Source organism: Podarcis tiliguerta (genome assembly GCF_965153285.1).
Source record: "Podarcis tiliguerta genome assembly, chromosome: 1".
Taxonomy (NCBI): domain Eukaryota; kingdom Metazoa; phylum Chordata; class Lepidosauria; order Squamata; family Lacertidae; genus Podarcis; species Podarcis tiliguerta.
The window spans coordinates 83,780,921-83,807,771 of record NC_139534.1 but is presented as its reverse complement, the minus strand read 5'-3'; the positions used below and the strand labels follow the sequence as shown (position 1 = coordinate 83,807,771).

Sequence of the window (26,851 nt, the reverse complement as noted above, 5' to 3'; positions counted from 1 at the left end):
CATTGTTCAAAACGTACTTAATATATGAACTATACACACACACACACACACACAGAGAGAGAGAGAGAGAGAGAGAGAGAGAGAGAGTTCTGTTTGCGAAATGAAAACTAATCAGCATAAGCAATGTTGACACTCGCTATTGACTGTTCAGCATTATTCTACATTACAGTTCCCCGTTCTTCTCGTGGCATCTAAACATATTTGAGGCCACTTCAATAGAATGCTACACAAAGACAAGACACTTTTTTTTTAAGCAAATCTTTTTATTACTGAAATACCCACCCATTACTTGTTTAAATCTGTACATGCATTTCTTCCATTTGGAAGAGGTTTCTAAAAACAAAAGGAGAAATCCAGAAGGGGCTCAGCTTTCCTTCCGCTCGGCGCTGAATCCGAGAGAAGAACCAAAGCATAAACAGCTTATCAATCGAAGCGGCTTATCAATCGAAGCACAAGAGGTGAATATAAAACCTAGCTTTACAATCAATTCCAAAAAAAGGAAAAAGGAAAAGGAAAGACCAGGCTGGAGGTGAGAAGAGCAAAAACCATCACTCCCAGAGAAATCCCTTTTGCAAGCTTTGTTTGCTTTTAAATGAGGAAGGGACTCAACATGGGGCCGGCAGATTCCTTGATGGTGCTCTTCCTGCATTTAACTCTACCCTCAAAACAAAACAAATTATTAATAGCTTTTTCCTGGATTTGTCACCACCAGTCATTATTTAAGAACTAGGAGCAAATGTTTTCTGAGGTGCATGGAGATATGAGAGGCTCTTCTCAGGTTTGGGACTTGTACTTTAGACCACCTCAAGCCTGTTAAAAAATCTGCACGCTGGGCAATCGTTCATGCCTTCTTGTAGAATCTCCCCTACACAAGTCTTCCTGTGTTGTGCTAGGACGCGCCCTGCTGGCCTGTGCATTCAAGGAGATTAAGGACTCTCAGCATATGAAAAAAAAAAAAGAATTATTTGTCCAAATTTGAAAGTTTACATTAAGTGCCATCTTAGTGCTAAAATGGAAGCCTTCCATGCAACAGTCAGTGAGTGTCGTGTGGCTCAGGAGCAATCACTTAACCTGGATGAGACTACCACCTGGCCCTCTTTTTTCCACAGGCCTTACCGGAGTTTTGCGGTCCCCAAAGCAAGGGATTCCCCTCATGGGATTGCATTGCCCTCCCTGCTCTCAGTCCTGGAGCAGAATCTAGCATGGCTGTTGAGTGCAAAACATATTTCCCAGTGAAACACCGATACAGAGGCTTCCTGCTGCAATGAGTCTCTGAATTAAGATGGCATCCAAACAGAGATTTAGTTTAACAGGAAGGAGTCGCTACACAAGCTAAGGGTCAGAGCAAATGCTCCCCCGCCACCACTGGTATGAAAAAGCCACCGATCCTATATATTCTTTTACCACAACACATTATAACGCATCGCCTCTAAAAAAAGTTGGCAACCAAAGAACATATTCCAGGGAGCCTGCGCAGACTCACGTATGCTATAGGGTGTGGTCTCTAAAGTGCCTCCAAGCTAACCAGATTCAGAAAGGAAGAAGAGTGTGGCAGAGAAGATAAGGTTTGTTTTGTTTTGTACAAAAATCCAATCTCCCAAGTCAACACCCCTGTAACTACTAGCTGGCGACATCATAAGCCTGGGCCTGGGCCAATCCTCCATCAGATTGAAGTCACTGAAGATGGTGCAGTAAGTGAAAAGGGAACATTTCTTGGGGGGGGGGGGGGTCTATAGCAGAACTATACAAAACTATTCAAGAGACACAATTCAACAGATCTGAGGAAGTGAGTTTAAGGAAGGCCAGGGTGTCAGGTTAGAGAAAGGATTCTCCTTTCTACTGCATGGATTTCTTTAGGAGAGACCCCCCAAACCACCGACAACAGCTAAAGCCCCCAAAAGTTCTTCCTAGTGGAACTTAATACACAAAGCAATGGTAGCAGGCAGCTGCAAAAGAAAAAGGAGCATTTTACGCTTAGTCACAATGGGTCAGAGGTGGATAAAAACAAAGAAGAGGCTGTCTAGCGTGCTGCTGGCAGTAAAGGTGCAGGGCATCACACGAGCGGAGGAAGATTTTAAAATGGCCAGCTTCGTAGAAGAACAGTCAAGAAACAGGAGGGGCTGCTCAAGCCCCTGATCCCTCAGAGAATTCATAGCCGCGGTGCAGCCTAATTGATCCATAGCAATGCTGGATGCCACAGGAGGAATGGTAAGTGATGAAGACAGTCTGGGTACGAGGGAGGAAATGCCCCGTTAGCTCCGGGACAGCTCTTGAGGCCAGCAGTCTCAGTACTTGGGCACTTTGGTGTAGTCTTCAGTGTGTATGTTCTTGCAGAGGCAGATCGAGAGAATCATCCCCAGGAGCTACAAAGAGTAAGCAAAAAATGAAGCTGGTCAAAGAGACAGTTGGTTGCAAGCACCCAGGGCTGGGGGATCCCTGTGCTAATTTCCATTTCCCCGCCCTGTGAGGGAGGTTTGGCTGAGAGAGGCAGCTGCTGGTCAGAGGAGCTTCATGGCTGAGTGGGGATTTCAACCGTGGCCATCTACAGACCAGTCCAATACTGCAATCACTGCACCACACCAGACATTGTTTTATCTTTTGTTTGTTGCCTCAGCCCACTTTCAGGAGGAAAGACAAGCTACACATTTAACGAATAAGATAAAAATAATCGGTAGTTCCCCCCTTCTTTATTCATTAAAAAAACCGCTTTTATTGTTAAGCCGAGCACTGCAATAAAGTGAAACTGGGCAAGAAAGCCTCTTAGTGTTCAGTTCGTAAGTAGCAGATGTCAGGCTTTAGGGAATCGGTTTCCTCCCCCGTGGCAGTAGATAAGCAGAACAAAGGAAAAGGAGTCTTCTTCCAGGTTACAAACTTCAATAATCACAGCAAGAGAACAAAGAACACATCTACTAATAATGGCGGTGCTCCCAATTAAGGAGTCCACCCCCTTCTGTCCCTATTAATCTACGTCACTTCTACATTTTATAACCTGAGCTTGCACCCTCTGTGCTTTCTGTTCTGCCACTTTCTGGGCTCTTCTCAACTTTGGGGAGGGTGGTGAAGGAATGCTGTCCAGAGACTGTGAATCTGTTAACCCTCTCTCTTCCCATGTTTCTTCTCCTAGCTGTTCCCCATTCAGTTTTTCCCAGCTTCTGCCTTCTGAACTATGTCCCTCTGCAAACCACTGTTCCAAATCTATACTGTCCTCCTGCTCCTGGGAAGATTCAGGATCCTGATCAGGAGCAGGGGAAGATGGAGGCTACCACCATTCCTCCTCAGTGCAGCCCTCCTCAGCATGGTCCCTGACAGCAGACTCCATTAATTAGGCAAGGCTAGATTTTTTTTACATCTAATTGCAGTGCTGGCTGTTTTGGCAAGACCCCTGTATGAGAGAAAACAAAGGCAGAGAAAGCAACGCAATCTTAAAGTGTTAACTTCCAGCAAGTGTTTTGGGTAAGAAATGGGAAAGGAGTTGTCAGCACGAGACAATTACAGTCCAGACTCTGCACACACGTACGCTGCTCTGAGATGGTGAAGCATCTACAACTCAGAAGCCACCACAACTGCATAGCACTGTTAAGTAATGATGGGACCAGATGAGCAATGTTGGTGTGTGGAGCTCACACACCTTGTGTCCCTTGCTTCTAAGTACAAGATCCATCTGTCCAGGATGCATTCTATAAAACAGTATGTGTGTGTGTGTGTGTGTGTGTGTGTGTGTGTTGGCGGGAGGAATCTTACCTCAATGACAGCAACCCCTGCACAGACTCCGAGAATGATGCCAAGATTCTCCTGTAACCAATTCTGCACACCTTCCCTACAGCCCTGGGGGTAAACGAAAGGGTGAGAAAAATGATTTGCCAAGCATTTAATACCATGCAAAAGGATCTTCACTCCGCCTCCCCACTTATTAGCAAGGTGGGGTTTGTTCAGATAGGAGCATGTGAAAAGGCTTTATACCATTGTCCACCCAGCTTCATATTATCTACTTTGATTGGTGGCAGCTCTTCAGTGCCTCAGGAAGAGGTCTTTTTCCTTTAAGGGGAATCTCTAGATTCTGTTCCAGACGTTGTGTTAAATTAGGTCCATACAGAAAACAGCAATATCTTAGTATTGTGAAACGGCACAGCCTGCACCTTGTTGGCGTCTTCCAGCTTACTATCTTTCTTTAAGGTCAGGAAAACTCTCATACAGGGGTAGATACACTTTCTTGGCCAAGGGCCACATTTGTTATGATATTCCGTTCCACCTTAACAGGTGTGTGGAGTTGTTGTATGTCACATGTCTGTTTACATTCCAGCAAAGCTTGCTGGGAACTTCCGTTGTGTGTACAGCTTTTGCTCACGCTGCTTGCTTGGACACGAAGGGGAGAAGACATGTTTTTCCCTTTGTCCTGATGCTGAATAAAATGCCTGTAAATACGCTTTACACAGCCTCTATCTGCCCTTCTGTTGCGAAGAGTTTACTCTGCTGGCTTGCGTGCTCAGCTTCTGAAGGTTTCTGAAGCTCGAGTCACAGTTACATGCTGATTCAAGGACCGGAGATCGCCCGGCAGCCAGCCGGTGGGCTGGTTCTAGCTGGGGGCCTGCCAATTGCCCCCGTTTCCTTGGACGAATCCCAACAACATTCAGCCTTGATAAATCTGCTGGGAGCCTTATGCCAGGGGTTGGACTGGCCAAACGTGGGCACCCCTGGACACCCACATGGCAACATACAGAGGCACACACCCCTCCCTTCCTCAGCTGATCTGCATGGGGGAGAGGGACTACAGAATGCTCTCTACTCAAATGTTCAATCTGACAACAGGGGAGGCAGCAATTTGCAACTGCCTCTTCATCCGGGCACCATGCGCTACCCATTCCAGTGTTGCACCTACTTAAAAAACTATTTCTTTTTTTTCTCCACCCTTCTGGTGCTGCCACCAAATTGGTCAGGTGTTGGGTGGCCAGGAAAAAAATTGCTTGAGGTGGCAGATTGGGCCCCTAAACTGAGGTTTAGCTACACCTGCCCTTATACAACCTCCTGCAATGGGATTAAGATTGTCCATTGTCAGACACACTCACCTGCTTTCTAATAGGCCAGTCCTCAACCGTTGTGGTGTTGGAAACAGTACCCAAAGAGCAGAAGCCTGTTTCTGAGAGGGAGTTAGTCGAGTCATTGCCACAAGAGCAAGGGTAGGATGTCTGGTTTCCGTCCTGGAGGAAAGTGTTGTTTTTCCAATTTTCTGGTGCAGCCCAGCCACAGCAAGACAGCTGCCATTGAAGAAAGAAATCACTGTATCTTAAAAGTAGGGGAGGGATTCGATTCCGTCCACACGGAAGCCAACTCTATCAAATTCAAACTCAAAAACAATCTGAGAACCAAAACACAGCCACCTTCAAAATTCACACTGCATTTTGTTATGTGGTTCTCCAACCGAACAATGTTTACATAAATGCATATAGGAAACAGTACACATAAAAAGGAATATATTGGTAAAAATAACATATACATAAATGTAGTATAGTAGGAGAAACTGCTTGCAAAAATGTGTGCATTAGTCTGGAACAAAAGGAGAAAAGCACACTAGAATACTGAAGAATTTTCATGAGGATTTTTTTTTAAATGTTGCAAATTGCTGCAGAAATTTAATTTAATGAATTTAAGATTGTAAAACTGAGAAACAAACACAAGCTTAATAAACCCACGTTGTCTTCTGCAACCTCTCGCACATCAGTTCATAGAACATTGCAATCCCAGAATTAATTCTGCTCTCGCACCTCTGGATCCAACCCAGAGTTCTGAATTTTCAGAGTGCTAGTAATTTAAAGATAAGACAATAGCTCAGCTCCATTCGTACATGCCGCCTCAAACCAGTAACTTAGCCAAAGAATGCCAAGTGTTAAAACAGCAAGTCACCAGAAGATGGCGCTTGTCCCCTACTCTCTTCCTCACCACGGACAAATTAAACAAGCCCAGCTGTGGAGAAGGGGGAGGAAGATATTAAAAGCAAACTACTATCAGACAGACAAACCTTAGTTCAGCTTTCCCCAACCCTCCAAATGTGTTGGACTGCAACTCCTCTCAGCCCTGGCCAGCATGCTTGGGGAAGGCTGTCTTAGCCCACAGCCTATTGGCGGGGTGGGGAACCTTTGGCCTTTAAAGGTCAGATTAGTCTCAAGATAAATATCTGAGTCCATCTGTCCCAAATATTTGATTGGAGATCTTGATTCAGCCAGATTTATTGTGGGGCAGCAGCAGCAAGAGAAAGACATTTCTGGCGCAACCAATGGTTTGCCCGAGCAAGGAAACAAATCCTAGTATCCTAGGGGGAAAGAAAGCCCAGGGAGCAAAGCCCATTCACAATGGCCAAGCCATGATTTGTTGCCTATGTCTGAGCTGGGACTTAAATCTGCAGAGCCAAATGGGGCTATGAATGTTTAGTTGCAGTGGAGGGTGTGGGTGTAGGTGTGGGTGTGGGTGTGTGTATATATATATATATATATATATATATATATATATATATATGCGCAACATGGAAAACAGTTGCGCTGTTTGTTATTATGACTGTGCATGAAGTTTCAGAGTTTCATATTACTGAACACCTAGATTTAACAAAAGAGAACCACAAGTTCAAAAACTTTTGCTCAGTTTTTCATATTCTTGCTCCATTCTTTGTATAAGAGACTGAAGGCTCACTTGTAGCTCAATGAGCATGGAAGCACTTACCCAGAACACACACATGAGAGTGAAGGCTGTTGGGTGAGCAGAAAGGAGGCAACCTCTATGTGAACCTAACCGTTTGTTCCAATGCAATGCTTATATAAAGCCTTAAGAACTTTAGCCTACTGACCTGTCTGCCACAATGCTCCAAGCCAGGCTGGCACAACTTGTGACCTACCAGGTCTGCCAACTGCAGCTCACTAACCAAGTATGATAACCCAAACGCATCCTGTTTTTCTTTTTTGCTGTTTCCCACCAGCCACGCATTGTGTTCTGCCTGCCAGGGCCTGAAAGCACACAGAGAGGTACCAAACATCTGGCAGATCTTACAATGCATGGCTGGCGAGCCAATTTCAGCCTGGCAAGTCCCGGGTTGTGCAAGCCTGATGTACGCAAAGCGTTTGCCAATAAACACACACACACACACACACACACAGGCACACACCAGATGGAAGTCAGAAGGGTTTGAGCCTTCTTGTCCTCAAAGCAAGAGGTTGAGCTATTTATATAATATTTGAAAGGGGGAAAAGAGTTTCAAGATTCCTGAAAGGATTTGCTTTAAAATAACGAGCGTGTGCGCGGACACACACACAACACACACTTGTAACTCCACTGCATCTAGAAATATTCCATGGAATTAAATCACATACCAGGAAAGTTCTGTCTTCAGCAACACACACACACACACACACACACACACACCTGCTTCACATGTGTGTCACTTAATATTGATCTGGGGACAACACATGCCAGTCAGCTGGAGGCGCAGATTGCTGCCATCATTCGCAAAGCCAAGGTGGCTCAAAGTGAGTCATTATGAGTATGCAAACCATGGCAGTCACACATTCAATAGTCATAGCTTCATGCAATCACAAGTTTCTGGGGCTGGAAGCTCAGTGGCATGTGGTCCAAAGCAAAGCCAAAGCTTCCTTGTCCATTGTGTGAGACAACACTTGATTTGTTGAACAAACCACGGTTAAAATCAGGGGTTTTTCAGCCTAAACTCGCCAGAACTCAGTTCCGGCACCTCTCAGGTGGGCGCCATTGCCATTATAAGAGAACGAGGGAGGCGTTCATGGTGAGTTCCAGCACATCTTTTTCTAGAAAAATAGCACTGGTTAAAATAAACCATGGTTTCGTGTTCCGTGCAAACACCTTTCTCTCCCTCACCCCCCCCCCCAAGCCCATGTAAAATAACTCCTGAGTGAAGTGGCTCTTGCTTGCGTACTGAATATTAGCCAGCCTTTCCCCCTTGTCTGATCAACTCTTGCATGACCACTCACCTGCAACTGGACATAGTCCCACGCATTCTCAAGGGTCCTATTCTTGTCGTCATAGGGATTGTAATTCTGAATGAGGTTGCCAGCAATCATATCCAGTTCTTTCCTGAGCTGGTGAATAAAAAAAAAGAGGGGGGGGGGTTAAGTATTGATCACTCACTCTTTGTCCGACAGATTTCAAAATGTCATTTAGCCCATGTTGAACACATGCAGGCTACCATACAGTATTAAAGGTAAAGGTAAAGGATCCCTGGACAGTTACGTCCAGTCAAAGGCGACTATGGGGTTGCGGCGCTCATCTCGCTTTCAGGCTGAGAGAGCTGGCGTTTGTCCACAGACAGCTTTCTGGGTCACGTGGCCAGCATGGCTAAACCACTTCTGGTGCAACGGGACACCATGACGGAAGCCAGAGCGCACAGAAATGCTGTTCCTACCACAGTGGTACCTATTTATCTACTCGCACTGGTGTGCTTTCGAACTGCTAGGTTGGCAGGAGCTGGGGCAGAGCAATGGGAGCTCACCCAGTCGTATGGATTTGAACTGCTGACCTTCCGATCGGCAAGCCCAAGAGGCTCAGTGGTTTAGACCACAGCACCACCCATGCCCAGCATACAGTATTAGGTTCACCTAAAAGGCACAACCAATTTATAAAACGGCAACCTTTCTAAACATGTAGGTTGCAAACGTGAACCGTGTGGGTTGCACATTCGCAGCCCGCGTCTGCACATGCACGGGTTGCGATTTGTGCTTCTGCGCATGTGCGACCGCCGAAACCTGGAAGTAACCTGCTCCAGTACTTCCGGGTTTTGGCGGTTTGTAACCAAAAAGAAAAAGGAAACCTGAAGCGGCTGTAACCCGAGGTAATGGGGCCTCCCGACGCTACCCCGCGATTTCTGTTCTCATCCTGAAGCAAAGTTCTTAACCCGAGGTCCTATTTCTGGGTTAGCAGAGTCTGTAACCTGAAGCGTATGTAACCCGAGGTACCACTATACACAGTCCAGAGCTTCATAAGAAGCAAGGATGTATGGCTTCTGGATGGACTGGCTAAGTCCCTAGATCATCTCCTCTTCAGACAAATCATCATTTTCTGAAGGGATGGGTGGGCACCATACTGGGTCAAGCACCTACAAACATCCTCCCCCTCCCCCCTCCTTTCCTGAGGGAAGGCTCTGTAGAGAGAGTGGTCAGTTGGCTGCCTCAGCTTCTGCTCAACTCTCATTTTTTGCACTCCACCTCTCATCCCCCCACTCCCAGGGCTCACCACCCTTGGTGATACTTCTGCCATAAGTATCATAGCTATAGGAGACCAGTTCAGGTCAGGATCCTCCCAGAGGATGTTAACTCAAAATTAGCATATTAGTGGTGGAATTGTGAGGAGATTCAGCCATTCTGAAGCTGTTTTTTTTCAATGAGAGCAGCATTTGCCTCCATAGCCCTTCTTTCTTTAGAGAACAATGTCAATTTTCCTGCAACTTAAGAAAGCCTAATGCTTATGTTACTATTGTCAGCCAAACTGGCAATAGCCCAATACAAGAAATCATCAAAGCTTCCTATGTGGGAGGCATTATTTACTAATATATGGAACATTGCTTTATCTGAACGCCTGGTCAGACATAAACGTGTAGTCTGGAGCAAAGCCAAATGAGACATTTTTGACGCACACTGGTACCCATATTTTTATTATATAAATAGGGAGAGTCATAGACGTGCCCCTCCCATGACTCACTCCTCATTGTGGTTGGGCTATATAAATTCATCTTAAAAATGTGGCCATATGTAACTGCATCTCTTTATTTTGTTTTTTACATTGAATATGCTCTGTGTATGGTTTTGTTGTTGTTTGTATGGTTTTGTGTAAGTTTGTACACATTTCTATAAGTCAATAAAAATAGATAGATGATAGATGATAGACAGATAGATGATCAATAGATGTGTATTAGTGAACCTCCAGATCTGCAAATGAAGCAAATTCCCTCTGACAGCAATGCAACTGGGTCACAGGTTTCTTCCCCCCCAGATCTGATTACTGTGCCTGTCTAGGCCAGTAAAGCGGGAGATCTCTCTGACTGCAGCTTGCACCAGTTCATGAGCTCACTTAAGCGGGATGGCCCAGTTACTGCGCTAAACCACACTGCCAGCCTGTCCCTGTCAAGCTATTTTAAATAAAGCTCCTCTTCCGAATTCTGCAAGCACAAAGTACCCAGCACTCGACTGCACAAGCTCGAGAGTGTCACGCTGGGGACAAAGCTGGCACTTGAAGCATTTGTAATGGGCTTTCAGAACTAGGTCAAATTTCCACAGGGCAGCCAGTCAAATAGATCTCCATATGGCAGCCCCGCTCAGCCCCAATGAAGCTCGCACTCTCCTCAGACATACAACCGAGCAAGGCTGTTCTCAGTGGTGGCTGCATACAGACTGCCTCCGAGCAAAGCCGCTCCGAAGGAGGCTGCATCTGCTCATATATTCCTCCTGGCCATGCAGTCAGATGGAAGAGCATCATACAATCACTCCCAGCTGACGTCTGGCCCTCTGTTACTCAGTTTACATGGCCAAGCTCTCTGCCTCTCGCCCCAACTCCTCCCGGGGAGGAAAGGAGGGATGAGCAGGAAAGCAACTTGACCTGGTTCCTGCCGCTAATGCAATTGGTCCTGGCTGCCTTTGTCCTCAGTCATAGATGGCACGAAGGCAAGGAGCCTGTGGGTTTTCATTGTCCCTCCCCTCTGCTGTGTTAAAAAGAGAAGACCGCTTTTACATGCTACAGACTCAAAATGTGGAAAACCGAAAAGGTCCGAGTTTCAAGATTGTCGTTGGCAAGTGATGCTTTCCCACCCAAATGATGTGGGCATGATGCTCTGTACCCTTTGCCTAGGTGTGGGCTCACCAGACCTTAGCCCCAGAATCACTTTTTAGTGTCATGTGTGAATGAGATTAGAAATGCATGGATTAGTTTAATGCCCATGTTTGTGTACTGTGCCTTTTCCTTGTCATGCAACTACAGTCTGTAGCTCCGCACCCCCCTCTCCAAAAGCCATTCCTGGTTAAGAAGATGACATGACTTCCAAATGCATCCAGCCTTTTCCTCTCCAAAAAAGAACAGGCCACAAAGGAATTCAATGTCTTCCCCCAAATAACACAGTCACACACACAAGCATATCTTTTGCACTAGTTGCTTCTGTGTGTGATACAGTATAAAACATTTATTTTAAAAAAGAAAATAACATTCATCTCTTATTAAAAATAGCCTGCGTATTAAATCAGATTATTAGCATGTTGAGCCCACACTTAATCTGTTAAAAAAATGAATCCACAGCCACCTAACAAAACACAAGGACGTTCCACCTGAACAATGGCTTGGTGTGTTGCATCACTGAGCTTCATGACCACAGGTTCCCCTCTTCCCTCCATTTGCATATTTGCAATTTCCACTGGGACAAGATGTCACAGCAAGAAATGTGCATGACATCTCGGGGTTTTGTGTGTGTCACCCTCAGCAGGATACTATTCAGAGGACAGCTTTGAAAGAGTGAAGGGTCACAAGTGTGGATCTGTGTGGGATGTGGAGCAAAGAAAGGAGACGCGAGGGAACAGAAACCAAAAAGGGGAGGAAAGCACAGACCTAATCTTGAGAGCAGAGTGGGAACACCTGACTGGTCCAATGGCACAAAGAACACAGTCATGCTAACGGTGTATATTCTAACCCTAAAAAAGGGTACCTGCTTGTCACAGGAGGTTGATCTTGGTCAAGAATATACAGGAAGGGACAGCAACTGAGAGCAAGCCCTTCCTTCTAGTACAGAGTTTCTACAGGGTACTGCCAACAGCTGGAGGTTTTGGAAGAAGAAGTCAGCCAGCTTTTCTTTGGCCCGTTTGTGTCACTGAATCACTGGGGAGGACTCCTGAGGCACGAGCCCAGCAAGTGTCAAGTAGGTGAAGCACAAGCTCACGTCCCGAGCTATGTATGGTACAGGCGTCTGAGTTACTGTCTGGCAGCCCCAGTTATGAGATCAGACAGGAACAATGAAATGTTTCACAATTTCCCCTTGATGAGAGTTTGCATACATACCATGGAAAAGCAAGAGAGGTCAAAAGTTTCCATTTAGTACTACCTCACTGACTGCAAGTCAAATTCCAGAAACAGAGGCTCTTCCACCCCCCGTTTCTGCCTGAGTGGGCTCCCAATAATTTCCATATAGTGCACATTAAATGCAGACGTGCATTTTAATACCATGCCTTGCTTGGCCCAAAGTAAATGAGAGTTGAGGGGAAAGTATCTTTGAGAAGAGGCAAGGCAAAGGCAGGGCTGGTCTAAGACATTTTGCTACCTGAGGCAAAGATGGCACCCTGTCCCCATTCCATTGACAGAAGCCAGTTGTATGGACAGAGAGTCGTACTTCAACACAGGCGGTGAGACAGCATCCTCCAATGCACCTGAGGACAGTGGGCCAACATAAGATGTGCAGACCATGTGGTACACCCAGTTCTGTCCTTCTTGCCCCTATAATCTGCCTCAGTCAGTCTAATGGGGTAGTCAACATGGCGTCCTCAGACACTGCTGTACTCCAGCTCCCATCTTCCCTGGCCATGGCTCATGTTTGCTGGAGCTACTAGGAACTGAAGTCCAGCATCATCTGGACTGAAAGTGAGATCATGACTAACCATGAGCTGTGACTAACCAGATGCCTATGAGAAGTCTGGAAGAAGGACCCAAGTGCAACAGGAATTCCTGACAGGAGCGGCGTATACTGGGTAGGCCTGGTTTACTTCCAGATAACCTGTTTATTGAGCCCATAAGACCTTGCTTCAAGCAATTACCCTCCCCAACACTTGCCAGGGCGTTTTCTTGCCACTTTCCTTCCGGCAAAAAGTCCGAGGAGAGAAAGAGCGCTTGTTGCACAAGAGCTGCAAATCCACTTTCAATTGCAGAACCTGAATTTGCTGTTATGCAACTGAATCCCACCTGCAAAATTGCACTGGTAGTTACATGGCTCCAGGACACATATGAAAGCTAGAATTTAACCAAGAGAAAGTTCTCCTTTGCACAAAATAAAACACTCAGCTATGCAACATTGTGGCTCAGACCACTGGATGAGAGAGGGAGAAGATGGAGGCCTGCCGGCTTTGCCTCCTGGCAGCCAGATTCTAGCTGGAAGTAGGCCCACCTTTATCAAACAACACGAGGGGAGAGGAGACTGGTGTGCCAGACTCTTCCTGCCAAGAAGAGTTCTGTGATGTTTCCAAAGATGCCTCCCCACCATTATGAAGCAGAAGAAAAATGAGGCTTCGGGACCAACCTCTGTTGCTAGAGCAACCCTGCAGCAACTTCTCCACACAGAGGCCTCCATCTTTATAATGTGGAGGAAAATATGACAAGCCAAACCCAAAACATCTACAGCATCAAAGGGAGAAAAATACCTCAGAAAACCAGACTATGAGGGAACAAAAAAAAACCCTCAATCAAAGACTGGTAGCAGCAGAAGAGTTCTGGAGAAAAAAATTGCTGGAGCTTCATGGAATAACAGGCCTGAAGAAGGAAGGAGGTGGCTTTGCAATCTTTATACATTATACCAAGCCAGGGGTCTTTTTCTTTGGCATCAGGGGAAAGATCTCTTGCAGACTTTTTCTCTTAGCACAACAGCAACCTCAGCTGAAGTGAAAGAGGTTGCAGGAGACGAGATCCTGAATATTGTTGTTGAGCTGGTTATGCAGTTTTAACTGGCTATTTTACAATGTAAAACAGCCAGTTAAAAGCACAGAACAGGTTCAACCACTGCAGGAGATCATTAAAAGGTCACAGAGGAGACATTTTAAAAAATTCCATACAAGCAGAAAAGGCTTTACTCTATCCGGTTTGGCACTAACTGTAGGAAGGGGCTCAAGCATGTCAATTTGGCAATTATGGAAAGCCAAATTTTACATAATTTTTACCACCCTGCTTCAGACCCACACTATACAAAGGAAATGTCCCAATTCTCATACCAAGGATGGCAAAGAGCCCACTTTCTCTTTCACACACACACCACCACCCAGAAAAGTTCTAGTCCACATGCTGCATTCATATGATTAGTATTGGCCTATTCTGCATTGGTTCCAAAGCTAAAACAGTGCTGGTCCTTTTGGTAAACTATATACTAGAATTACATCTTTGTCTCAAAATACAGCTCAGAAATAAACACAGCTGCAGGTGTGAAGTGGCAGCCTATCCACATATCAGAATGAAATAAATAAAATGGCATGTCTGGGCAACCCTACCCTTTCAGAATTTTATTACGGTTATTTATTAAATTTATTTACCATTCCTATAATCTGAAGATCACAGGGCAGTTCACAGTATTAAAAACACAAAATAGTTAAGAATTTAGCCTTTGAAGGCCACCAGTGGTAGCTCTAGAACACTAAAATAGCAACGAAACAAGGAGTGGGGTGTGCCATGCATGACAGCTGGCAAATAGGGGCTTTTCCAGGTTTATAGACACAGTTGGAACACATGCACCTAAGAGGAAGCACTCAAACGGGGAAGTGGTTAAAGTAACTTTCTCCCAGCTGCTATTTCATTTTTAAATAGGCTATGGACCAGGAACTGGTGGCCTTCCAGATGTTGCTGGATTAGAACTATCATAAACTCTGACCATCGGCCATGCTGTCTGGAGCGGTTGGGAGTTTGTATTCAATCACCAGCACAGGATCAGAGCTCCTCTACCCCAAAATTAAATCATGCCAGTTTTATTTACATTGGTTCTCACCCAGATTCTAAAAAAATGTGCCACCACTTCTGAAGCAGGAGGCTACTACTGAGCACCAATTCTGCATGGCATAATGTGTCAGCAGGGAATAAGGGTTTAGAATTTCCAGAAATACTGCAAAATTAATGAATGTTAGAAGAATGCTGGAATGAAGTTATATGGTTTTAGCAGAAATGTTATAAAGAATTAAGTAGAAACTGATTGTTAATGGGCCAAAGTGGAAAATTTAAAGTTAGATTGTGTTAAGATAAATTATAAAACAAAAAATTGAGAAAGCAGGAAAGGATTTGCTGAAATAGCTAAATTGAACTAGAATACAAAAAAGGGAAGCGTGAGGAGGTCGAGGAAACAAGTAAATGAAAGGTAAAGATATGGAAATATTGGATGTTGTCAGGGGTTCAGGAGCAGAGTCACAGGAGAGGGAAGAAACGGAGAGCGAGGGGGAGGAGTCGGAAGGAAATGTCAGCGGCGACAGTAGTCCGAGGTCTCTGAGTCTCTCCAGTGACTCGGAGGATTCACAGAAAGGGGCCCCCATGGTCAGGGCAAGGGGAGAGCCCAGGGGGACACCTCGGGAAGGAGGGGACTCAGGGAGTAGCAGCTGGAAATCCGGGCCAGCGTCCCCCCCAGAGTGCAGTAGGGGGGAGGAGTCCAAGGCATCGGGATCAGGGAGCGCGCAGGCAGAGGGAGAACGTGAGGCAGGACTGACCACACCCTCGTCAGGGAGCGAGGAAACGGTCACCCGGAAAGTAAAACGCGCGCGCGCGCCAAGTTCAAATGTACAGGAGGGCGGCAAGGTGGGCAGCCCGGGTAGGGAGCCAGGTCCTAAAGCCCGCCGAAGAGAGGGGGAGGAGTCAGAGGGGTCAAGCTCTGCGTCGGAAGAGTCCAGGAGGAATGAGACCCCGGGGGGTAGTAAGACCCAGAGGAAGAGAGAGAGAAGGAAGAGGTGGAGTAAGATTAGAGTATTAAACTGGTGCACAGGGGGTGGAGATCCAGACAGAGCTTCGCCGGTCTAAAGTCCAGACGTAGGGCTGGGACGCTAAGACTTGTAAATGGAGACTATTCTTCAATAAAGACTTTGATACTGTACGATCGGCTAGCGTTGGTCCTTGGTGAGCTGGGACCCGGAGCCAGCTCTGACAGTATCAAAGTCTTTATTGAAGAATAGTCTCCATTTACAAGTCTTAGCGTCCCAGCCCTACGTCTGGACTTTAGACCGGCGAAGCTCTGTCTGGATCTCCACCCCCTGTGCACCAGTTTAATACTCTAATCTTACTCCACCTCTTCCTTCTCTCTCTCTTCCTCTGGGTCTTACTACCCCCCGGGGTCTCATTCCTCCTGGACTCTTCCGACGCAGAGCTTGACCCCTCTGACTCCTCCCCCTCTCTTCGGCGGGCTTTAGGACCTGGCTCCCTACCCGGGCTGCCCACCTTGCCGCCCTCCTGTACATTTGAACTTGGCGCGCGCGCGCGTTTTACTTTCCGGGTGACCGTTTCCTCGCTCCCTGACGAGGGTGTGGTCAGTCCTGCCTCACGTTCTCCCTCTGCCTGCGCGCTCCCTGATCCCGATGCCTTGGACTCCTCCCCCCTACTGCACTCTGGGGGGGACGCTGGCCCGGATTTCCAGCTGCTACTCCCTGAGTCCCCTCCTTCCCGAGGTGTCCCCCTGGGCTCTCCCCTTGCCCTGACCATGGGGGCCCCTTTCTGTGAATCCTCCGAGTCACTGGAGAGACTCAGAGACCTCGGACTACTGTCGCCGCTGACATTTCCTTCCGACTCCTCCCCCTCGCTCTCCGTTTCTTCCCTCTCCTGTGACTCTGCTCCTGAACCCCTGACAGATGTGTTTTTAAATGTTTTTGTTTTTTCTGTTGTTTAGATGTATTTTTTTGTTTTTGTTTTTATTTTTGATGTATTGTGTATTAAACCTTTGATTGTTGTTTTCCCCCCTTTTTTCTGTAATTGTTAAACTTCTAATAAATATTATTTTTTAAAAAAATAGAATTTCCCAGCCTTCTAAAAAAAAACCCCAAAGTAGACTGCACCCCAGTTTTAGGAGTTGCCCTTTGAGCAATTAATTTATTTTCTAGACTCTTCACAACCAAATTATGTTAACAGCGAAAAGCAAATTCAACACAAGCCATCCTATACCCCTGAAATATGCAATAAATGCTATGGGTTGTATCCAGTGCTGACCTGCACACTCTCCTCCAGTTCCCCAGATCTGCCCCCAAGGAGGAAGAAAGGTGAAGTCCATGGTGCTAGCAGAAGTCCACTAGTGAAGCATTTTATTCTGCCTTCTGTGTTCATTTGGCATAAACCATCTGCTTTTGTATATAGAATCATAGAATTGCAGAAGACCACCCAGTCCAACCCACTGCGATGCAGGAATATTAAGCTGTCCCATATGGGGATGAAACCTGCAATGTTGGCGTTATCAGCACCATGCTCTAACCAACTGAGCTATCCAGGCGTATGTTTTGTTTAGCTCGACCTCATGATATTGTATGTGTGGGAACACAACAATCAAGAGAAATATTTTGAAAGGAAATGTGACCTTGGGCTAGTCATTTGCCCAAGGACTAGCTCTTAAATCTACAAGAGCTAGATTTAAGAATTTTCCCAGAGAGGAATGGTAAAGCTAAGTTCTGCATCAGAAACCAGGAGCAGATGGTGAAAGCACAGTTTCCATGGAAGAAAGCAGGTGGGAGAGGAAAGGAGTCACTTACTCTATCCCGCTGGAGGTAGATGAGCACGCCAGCAGCTATCTGGGCTATGAGGATCAACAACAGGCAGGTGAAGTACTGAAAAAAAGAAATAGCACAACATTACTTGGTGTTTGGCATGGTCATTACTATAGACAGCAACCTCAGGAAAAGCTCTTCAGGGGACAGCCTATGGAACAGAGTCGGGCCTAAGAAGAAAGAGTTTTTGAGATAGTCTGTTTTCTTTTTAGGAGTGCATACAGTTATTTCCCATGCAACACAGCCAATAAAAACATTTTCCCCCATTTTTGCCTACTCTTCAAGTGCAATAAGCTCATAAATTGGCTCCTTCCAAGTGTTCCAACAAGAACTTGGCCCAGGTGTACACAGGGTAGTTGCCCAAGTTGGAAGCAGTTCAAGAGTCTCCCCCTACCTGCCTGGTACTCATTGTCGCATAGCTCAGAAGCTTCGCCCGATATACAGGAGTATCACTTTTCACGATGCAAAAAAGGAAGACAGTTCAGCTGCCAGACTGAGTACAGCATACAAAGGACAACATATGTCGAGACAACTATTGGGGCTCAGAGCACCCCAGAAGATTCAGGAAAGGTCTCGTGTAACACTTGGATTTCATGATACATATGAGAATCAAAAATAAATAGTAGAATTCAACAATACACTATTACAGAAACTTCATTTGTCTAAGCCTGTTCTGGGGACTCTCCCGTCCCCCCACTTCCAGAGCCAACTGAGGGGCATGGGAGGGGGGGCAGAATCACAGTAGGAGAAGGGGGGAAGCCCACTGCACAGCGGAAGTCCTTGCACAGAGCTTCCACTGACAAGGCTTCTTGGGTTAATCCCACCCATAATTTTCCTCACCTACAAGGGAGAAAAGCTCCCATAATGGCAAGTGCAAACTGAAACCTGGGGTGATAAATATTTATACACACATATGTATACACACAAATTATTTCACACCCATGCATCTCTCTCTCTCTCTCTCTCTCTCTCTCTCTCTCTCACACACACACACACACACACACACACCAATATTCAAAAACCTGGTCACACCTATTTTTTTACCTATTAGCAACCCAATATCATTCCATCTTCATTATGTCCTTATTTAGATTAATTATAGGTTACTGATTTATTTTTAAAAGAAACCACCACCTTATCCAACAAAATAACAACATGATAATCAAATGAAGGAGCTGGCAATCACTATTCCTTGTCTGAAAAGGGCTTTGCATGGACATCAAAGAAGCATAACAGGCATCAGGTGTGTTTTCCCTGGGAAAGGGACAGGACAGGACAGCCAAAGAGACTAAAGTTGCCACCTGCTTAACTTTGGAGGCCCTTCTCTAGATGCCTCAGTTTTCTGTGAAGGCAGGAATGTCTCGCTTAGAATTCCGAAGTACTGTACTTCTCTATCAACTGTAGTCGATATTCCGGCATGCCTTGGTCTCTAGTTCAACTGCAGCCCTCAGGCAGTACCAGCACGTCACTTAAAGTAGCATTTATCTCTTTTCACTCACCAGACCCAAGAGACAGCGGATCTCATTGACTGCTCCAATGCAGCCCAGGAACCCCATCAACATGGTCACAGCACCGACTCCAATGAGAATGTACGCCCCAATCTTCAGCGATGACGATGAGGTCTCTGTGGAAACCAGAAGAGAAATGGACACAAAGTGAAGGAGGATTCTTTTAACGTTGGTTAGCTCCAGAAAAACAAGACTGCTCAGAGCCACATGCGCTTCAGAGAGCTAAGAACTTCAGGCCTAGATAATCAAAGGCCACGTGAAGGTTGCTTGTGATGGAGGGATCCACAAATAGGCAGTCAGAGAATTGAAGTGGGGCAATGAAGGAGAGAAGGCTGCATAATAGGAACCGATGACTAGGCAAGCAAGAGGCGCACAAAAGAAGACTTTATCCTGTCTCTGTTCGCTCTACCCCCAGAGTCTAGTTAGCTGCTCCCAAAAGGTTCCTCTGAGACAACCGCCAAGTTGCAAGGTAGAATTGGCCTTTGAAGGATGCACATCTTCTACTATGCAGCCACCAAACCCCAGTTATCCCCCTCTAACAAAGCAAACACCCTTAAAAAGGTAAGGAAAGGGAACTTGCCAAACAGCAGTGCTGGTGGCATTAATATTAGCTTACTGGGTGGGGTGTGAGAGAGTTTGCATGTTGCATCTTACTGTGGGATCACAAGACACTTCCACTGATAGTTATGCAAAACTTCTCACATGGGGCAGTGGCAACTAACTCATTTGATGGACCCAACTTGGCTGCCTTTCCAAATGTACAGGGCAGGGGTTGTCAATGGTGTGCCCTTCAGATGTTGCCGGACTCCAATTCCAATCAGCCCCAGTCATCATGGTCACTGGCCAGGGACACTGGAAGCCGTAGTCCAAAAAACACCTAGAGGGCTCCACCTTGGTGAACGCTGGTATAGATAGGCACTGAGACAAAGCCTTGGAAAAAAGAGACTGTAGCAGAAAGGCACAGCCTGGGCTCAGTCTACAGCCTGCAGCACGTCTTGGATTTTGGAGGAAAGCTCCTCAAACCTTGTTGGCAAAAGGCTCACAGTTTATATTCCCTCTTGCGCCATCTTTTTCCTCGTTTCTGGGAAAAAAGCCAGATAAGCACAAGGGTTGGGGGGGGGGAGGCCTCTCTGGCAATGGATTGGAATGCCCTGCTGTGTAAAGTTCCTTCCCAGACTTTGTTAAGGTTACCAAAGCAAAAATAAAAAAATAAAAAGAGGGGGGAAAGAAATGAGAAAAGGGAGGGGAAAGGGCTTCATCTGGGATCTCAAGGAAGGAAGCAGAAAAAATACTGCATACATGCAGTGAGATTACAAGCAAGAAAGGAAGAGGGCTGGGGGCAGGAAAGGAGCCCGTATACAGAATACTTCAAGTCCTTGGCAAGCAAAATCAGTCCATAGGCTCAGTGTGGGCAAGACTCCTTTTGAGCTGCTCAGTTCATACAGCTATTAGTTTTGGTTCTAGACCACAGGGAGAAAACTGGGTCACAAGGCAAAGCCTCAACTGCTTCTGCAGTCTAAAAATGGCTGCAAGCATTTGTTTTAAAAAGGGGGGGAACTTGGTTTAAAACACACTTTTCAGCATAGCCCTTTCTTGTTATTTCTCCCTTGTGAGTAACACTGCAGCACTGACCCAGATAAAGAACATGGAAAGTGGAAATAGCATGCACAACTGCACAGGGAGTTTCTTTTTTAAGGAAATACATTAGCTTGGCAGTTCCCCTTTACCAAATCTGCCCCTCAGACTTTTGCTGAGGTGAACCAAAGTTACCAAGCCTTGGAGAACTTTAAGGCTTATGCTTTCTGTCTGACCTGACATAGCCTTCCAAGAAAGAAAAGGCTGATTAGCAATAGAAAGCTCTTCTAAATCTAGCAGGAAGCCACCTTTGCTTTGGACTATGATCTGAAGGGGGGCTGCTGTTCAGATGGGCTTCCCTTTACAATTTAGTAAGCACAACATGGTGTTCTCTCTTGACAGATAAACACCCAAGGAACAAATGCAAAGATAAGAAAAGCAATCTTACGCAAAACTGAAATGAAGCTATTCTTGTCAACCAAAATCCATATTCCGAAGCCCAGGATCACAGCACCCAAGATCTGGAAAACAAGTTTTGGTTACTGAAAACAGATTGTACAAAAGGTGTATTTCTTATGCTACTTTTACACTAGAAGAATCTTCAAAAGCACTTTATGCAATAGCACAAGTTCCCTCTAGTACAAACATATTTTTTCTGAAAGGGTCACATTGATGCTTCTATGAGCAAAGTACAAAGATAAAATCCATCCCAGCTGGGCCTAGTATTTAAGCTAACAAGTTTTACCCACTTCTATTTTTCTGGGTATTTCCTCCTATCCATTACTGAAATACTATCTACCTCCAACTTACAGTAGTTTCCAGCTCGATATAAGTAATTCAGGAGCCTCGAGCTATGTGAAGCTGTCAATCAAACTAAAGCAGTGGTGGGGAATCTGTGGCTCTCCAGATGTTGATGGGCTCATCATCTGTCACCACTGGTCATGCTGGCTGGGGCTGGTAGGAATTGGAGTCCAACATCTGGGTAGCCAGGTCCCCCACCATCAAACAGCAGTTCTTTTAAGTCCCCCATTTCTAAACAGTGTTAAGAGTCCTGCCAGCACACAGCAGATTCGCTCATAGTATATATGTTAGGCATGAGTTGTCTAGAACAAAGAATGGTCTACTTAAAACAAAGCACCAAGCATCTTTGCTACAGTTAATTTAGAACAAAAAGCAAGTTATCGGTATTATATAGCCTGGTTTGTTTGTTTTTATTTTGCTTTGTCATCACAAGTCAAGCAAAGTGGAAAGACAAAAGAGCTAAACTAAGCAGTCTTCAAAACACCGCTTCAATGGTTTTTATTTATTTCATAAAATTCATAAAAGCTATCTTAAAAAGGATGGCTCGAAAGCTAGCAACCTGGACATCATTCCCACTGAAGTGGTTAACCTGCCTAAGGTTTATTGCTTCAAACTGACTGTGGGGTCTGACAAGATTGAATGTTTTTCCATACCAAAAAATAAACTAAAATCACTCCGCATAGAGAGCTAAATGTCAGGGAGAAGGCTAGGCTAAAACACAGTTGGAGAGGAGCACTCAATCATGCAGGCCTCCACATGAAGTAAGAAGCAGAAGGTCCCAGTCCGACTTGCCAGAGACAGCTGCTTTTAAAAAGGCAGAATAATTGGAAGGTAGCTTGCCATACCACTCAGGTTAAGGTGTATTATAACATCTATTTCTGCTGCTAACATGCCACCAAGACCCCTGTTAGGATGCCTGTAGCGAAGAGCACAATAGGACCAGTGTGTCTTGGCATAAGCAGAAAGAATGCAAGGAAACAGCTGAATAAGGGCTTGTATCAGACCTTTTTCTTTTTTTTACGTATGATCACACTTTAATAAAGAAACAGGAAGCCTGTTCTGCTGTGCATCCTCCTGTGATAAACACGCAGGCTAAAAATTTGCCTACAAACCAGAATTAAGTGAAGCCACGAGTCGTGCTACAGTCATATGGCAGCAAAACCTAAGGCACAGAGCCATCAGTTGGCAAGCAAGCTGCAAACATGTCGCAGTCCAACAGTGTTCCGTCAGTGGGAGCCAACTGGCAGCCCTCATCCTCGGATGAGAATGGGACAATAATCTCAGGGCCATAATGCAGATTTGATCTAGCAAATCACAAAGCCAACCTGGGGCAAGGAGGATAGGTCTAGAAAATCTCTGCAGACCCCTCTACCAAGGCTGAACTCAAATGGTCAGGGCAGGGACTTGTCTTTCCCCAAGTTCTACAACAAGGAGTAGGAAACCTCAGGCCCGTGGGGCAAATGCACCCCTTCAAGACCCTCTATTTGGCCTTCGAGACTCTTATTTATTGTCTTTATAGCCCACCTTTATAGCCCACCTCTTGAAGGCTAGACTGAGAGGCAGTGACTGGCCCAAGGTCACTCAGTTGCATGGACGAGTAAGGATTCAAAAGCTGGTCTCCTAGTCCCAAACTCTAGCCACTACACCACACTGGCTGGCTTGCCACGCTATATTCCCACTCTGCTATCTCCAAACCACATCTCTTACCAGCCCTGCTTTTGCCCTGGCTGGAAGTACTTTTGCCTGGCTGGAATACTTCTTGCTTGCCTGGGTGGAGGACAGAGAGGGGTGGCTAGAGAAACAAGTCAGCAGTACAGAGATAAAATTTTCGTTGGTTGCTCTGCTCAGGTTGGACTCTGGCCCTGTGCAACAGCGGCATGTGGGTCCCAGAAGGTTAAAAGGTAAAGGTACCCCTGCCCGTACGGGCCAGTCTTGACAGACTCTAGGGTTGTGCGCCCATCTCACTCAAAGAGGCCAAGGGCCAGCGCTGTCCGAAGACACTTCCGGGTCACGTGGCCAGCGTGACAAAGCTGCATCTGGCGAGCCAGAGCCGCACACGGAAACGCCGTTTACCTTCCCGCTAGTAAGCGGTCCCTATTTATCTACTTGCACCCAGGGGTGCTTTCGAACTGCTAGGTTGGCAGGCACTGGGACCGAACAGCGGGAGTGCACCCCGCCGCAGGGATTCGAACTGCCAACCTTTCGATCGGCAAGCCCTAGGCACTGAGGCTTTAACCCACAGCGCCACCCGCGTCCCTCCCAGAAGGTTACCCTGAAGGAAATACAGAGTGGAAAAGGTCCCCCGCCCCCCTGCTCTGCAACTAGAACGTCCAGATATTTTTATTACACAATGAAACTTTCACAGACAGGGCTTCTGTGTGTTACAGGTTGCTTTCCACCTGGTCAGCAGTAAAGGAAAACAAGCGCATGCCGAACACTTTATACTTAACAATTAAGTGAGACTTCCATGGCACACTTGAATATAAATAGCTCCTATAGTAAACATTGAAGAACAAAATAATCTAACAGTACACAGCATGCAGACCTATTTGCTGGCTAGAGGCCAGTAATTCAAAACCTCCTCCAGAACTTTAGAGTGTTTTGAGAATAATCTGGTACACAGGATGTTTATCATACCCGCTTATGTGAAACAGACTGTATTCTGTCAGAGCCTCGCATCAGTCATGAAAGGATCATTAACATTGTCAGCAGAAATGTGGAATTTTCTCCCACTGCCTCCATGTTGTTGCTACAAAGTACAGAAAGCCAGACAAACTGGAAAAGTGATGGTTCTGTTCAAAGAACTGTCAATATAGTTCACCTGCCTCCAAGGGAGCTGTGGAGAAGATGCAGTCTCTGTGAAGTTAGCTCACAGTGATAAGGTTGCACTGGTAAAATGGACTCCCCTTGCTATAGTAAACACGGGGAGAAGCCTAGGGATAAAACCAACCTGCTCATACTTAAAATTTAGTTCTCTTTGCCAGTAAGACATTGCAGCAGCAGTCTTGCTTTCCCTCTTGTACTATCTTAGCTCTGGCAAGTGAATTACGACCGCCAGGTAGCAGCTGTTTACATAGTGAATAGTTTTCTGTGGAGCAGATCTCCATGCAGTGCAAGCTCCTCCTAGGAAAAAACTTATTCCAAAGGGAGAGCTTGTGCCAGCACTGGTAAAATCAGAAAGCTTGTTAGGGAACCATGTGGGCATCCTATTACAAAAGCCACCAAGTTTTATTCATGTGAGAATAGCCTAACCTTGTTTGGCCTGCCATTTATGCACAGGTTGAACTTTGGGTTCCCAAAGGTTCAGATGCCATGGAACTGCAGAAAAAGCAGCTCTTTCCCCTGAGGCAAAAGGTAGTGGAAACAAAGGAGGGTTGGAGGAGTCTTGAAGAACAGATGCTTCCTGTCACCTGTGGCCTTGCCAGAGGAAGTCCAGAAAAGTCTACTGGGAGAGAATTCCAACCATCTACCCCTCTGAGCGCCATTTGCTTCAGCCAGCCGTCTCCCTCGAGAGACTTTCCACTTCTTTCTGTGCAAAATGTGGGAAAATACTTTGCCGCTCAGATCTGGATTTATTCAAGTCAAGCAGCTTGGATCCGCCTCCTGTCAGCTCAGAGCCATCTCATCAGGGCTCCAAGAACATAACTTGGCTTTAAGGCTGCAGAGCGGGAAGAGGAGGGGGATGTGGAAAGCCTGGAATCGGAGGAAGAGTGAAAATATCCACTTTGCTGAAGTGCTGTGGCAACAGGGAGGCGAGCAGGGTTACTGCAGGGCAAAGCTTTTCCGCAGCCCATTGTAGATGCATAGATTCGCCGCCGCCACCACTCAGATTAAGTTCCCTTTAGTGCCTCTCGCCCTTTGTCTTCTTCCCTGAAAAAGTTGCTATAGAGACAGTTAACCTGCACTCTTGACAGGGCCAGATCAAGTCACCTGAAGTCTCAAATCAAGGCTAATTCACAAGTATGTTTGCTGCACACCGACACACGTCAAAAACACTGCAAAACATGGCCCAAATCTATTTATCTGCATAGTTCTATTATCATGAGATGTGTGTATCACCTGCTCTCTCCAAAGGAGCACAGTTTAATGGGGACAATTATTGCATAGTGCAATCATTCTTCCCATTCACCCTCTTCAACTACACTCAGGGAAGAAGCTGCAATTCAGATGAGGTCTGGCCACTGCCAACCTTCATGTCCTGCCTGGATGGTATTCCACCAAGGAACGCCATGCATGGGACTCCCCCTCCCCCTCTCCCATGCACACCCCACACCCAAATCTACTTCAGAGGGTTGTGGGAACCCCCAAAAGGAACATAAAAGTCATGCGGGGTTAGTTTGCACCAGGCGTCCTATTGGGAAGACCCAGTTCTCTGAGTGCATGTTCTGGAAGTTGGGCAATAGGGGCAGTACAGGATTCCTTCTGGTGTACCGACCTCCCCGCTGCACCAAGGATTCCCTGCCTGAGCTGCTTCAGGTCGTGGCGGATGTCCTCCTGGAGACACCTAGTTTGGTTGTCCTAGGGGACTTTAATATCCATGCCGACACGACCTTACAAGGGGCCGCTCGGGACTTCGTGGAAAGCATGGCCTCCATGGGGCTGTCCCTGAATAAGTTTGGCCCAACCCACAGCCGCAGACATGCCTTGGACCTGGTGTTTACCTCCATGGATGTTGGTGATCTGACACTAAGTAAAAGCGAAACAAAAGAAGTGCCATGGTCAGACCAGTTCCTGGTGCAACTTGACTTCTCCGCGACCCTTCCCCTCTGCAGGGAGGTGGGACCGATTCGGATGGTCCGCCCCCGCCACTTAATGGATCCAAATGGTTTCCAGAGAGTGGTAGGGGTTGTTTTATCCCATGTTGATGGCCTTTCAGCTGATTCCCTGGTGGCCCGCTGGAATGTGGAGTTAACCAGGGCTATTGACTGTTTGGCTCCGAAGCGCCATCTCCGATTGCATGGAGCCCGGACAGCCCCGTGGTTTTCCACGGATCTGAGGGCAATGAAACAATCGTTGAGACGGCTAGAGCGCCGGTGGCGGAGGACCCATTCTGAAGCTGACCGGACACAGGTTAGAGCTCAATGTCGAGCCTACCAAGTGGCAGTAGCGACGGCGAAGAAGACTTTCTTCACCGCCTCTATTGCATCTGCAGAAAACAGCAGCAGGAGACTTTTCCAGGTGGTCCGCAATTTAGCGGAACCACCTGCTACATCGGGGCCCAGTACGGGCCACATGATCCCCTGCAATGATTTTGCAAAGTTTTTTGCAGATAAAGTCGCTCAGATTCGGGAAGAGGTAGATGCCACCGTGGGAGCAGGGCCGGGGCGGGAGAGTGCTAGAGTCCTGTCTAGTCAAATTGCGTGGGATCAATTCCAATCTGTTACCTCCGAGGATGTGGACAGGCTGCTTGGACGAGTGAAACCAACCACCTGTCTCCTGGATCCTTGCCCATCCTGGCTTATAAAAGCTAGCCGGGAAGGGCTGGGCGATGGGCTTCGTGGGGTGGTG

The 26,851-nt window shown here is 46.4% G+C and overlaps 1 protein-coding gene across 3 annotated transcripts in view; it reads right to left on the bottom strand.

Annotated features, from left to right (window-relative positions):
* Positions 1-242: 242 nt before the first annotated feature.
* The window catches only part of CD82 (CD82 molecule), a 69,284-nt gene continuing 42,675 nt past the window's right edge, over positions 243-26,851 (bottom strand). For all 3 annotated transcript variants that reach the window (XM_083442465.1, XM_083442466.1, XM_083442467.1), the window contains 7 exons: positions 20,991-21,063; positions 18,959-19,083; positions 17,445-17,519; positions 7,986-8,093; positions 5,064-5,252; positions 3,742-3,825; positions 243-2,363 (listed from right to left, as the gene is read on the bottom strand). In XM_083442465.1, coding sequence (XP_083298591.1) covers positions 2,286-2,363; positions 3,742-3,825; positions 5,064-5,252; positions 7,986-8,093; positions 17,445-17,519; positions 18,959-19,083; positions 20,991-21,063 — 732 coding nt within the window. In that variant the 3' untranslated portion in view covers positions 243-2,285. The remainder of the gene's footprint in view (positions 2,364-3,741; positions 3,826-5,063; positions 5,253-7,985; positions 8,094-17,444; positions 17,520-18,958; positions 19,084-20,990; positions 21,064-26,851) is intronic.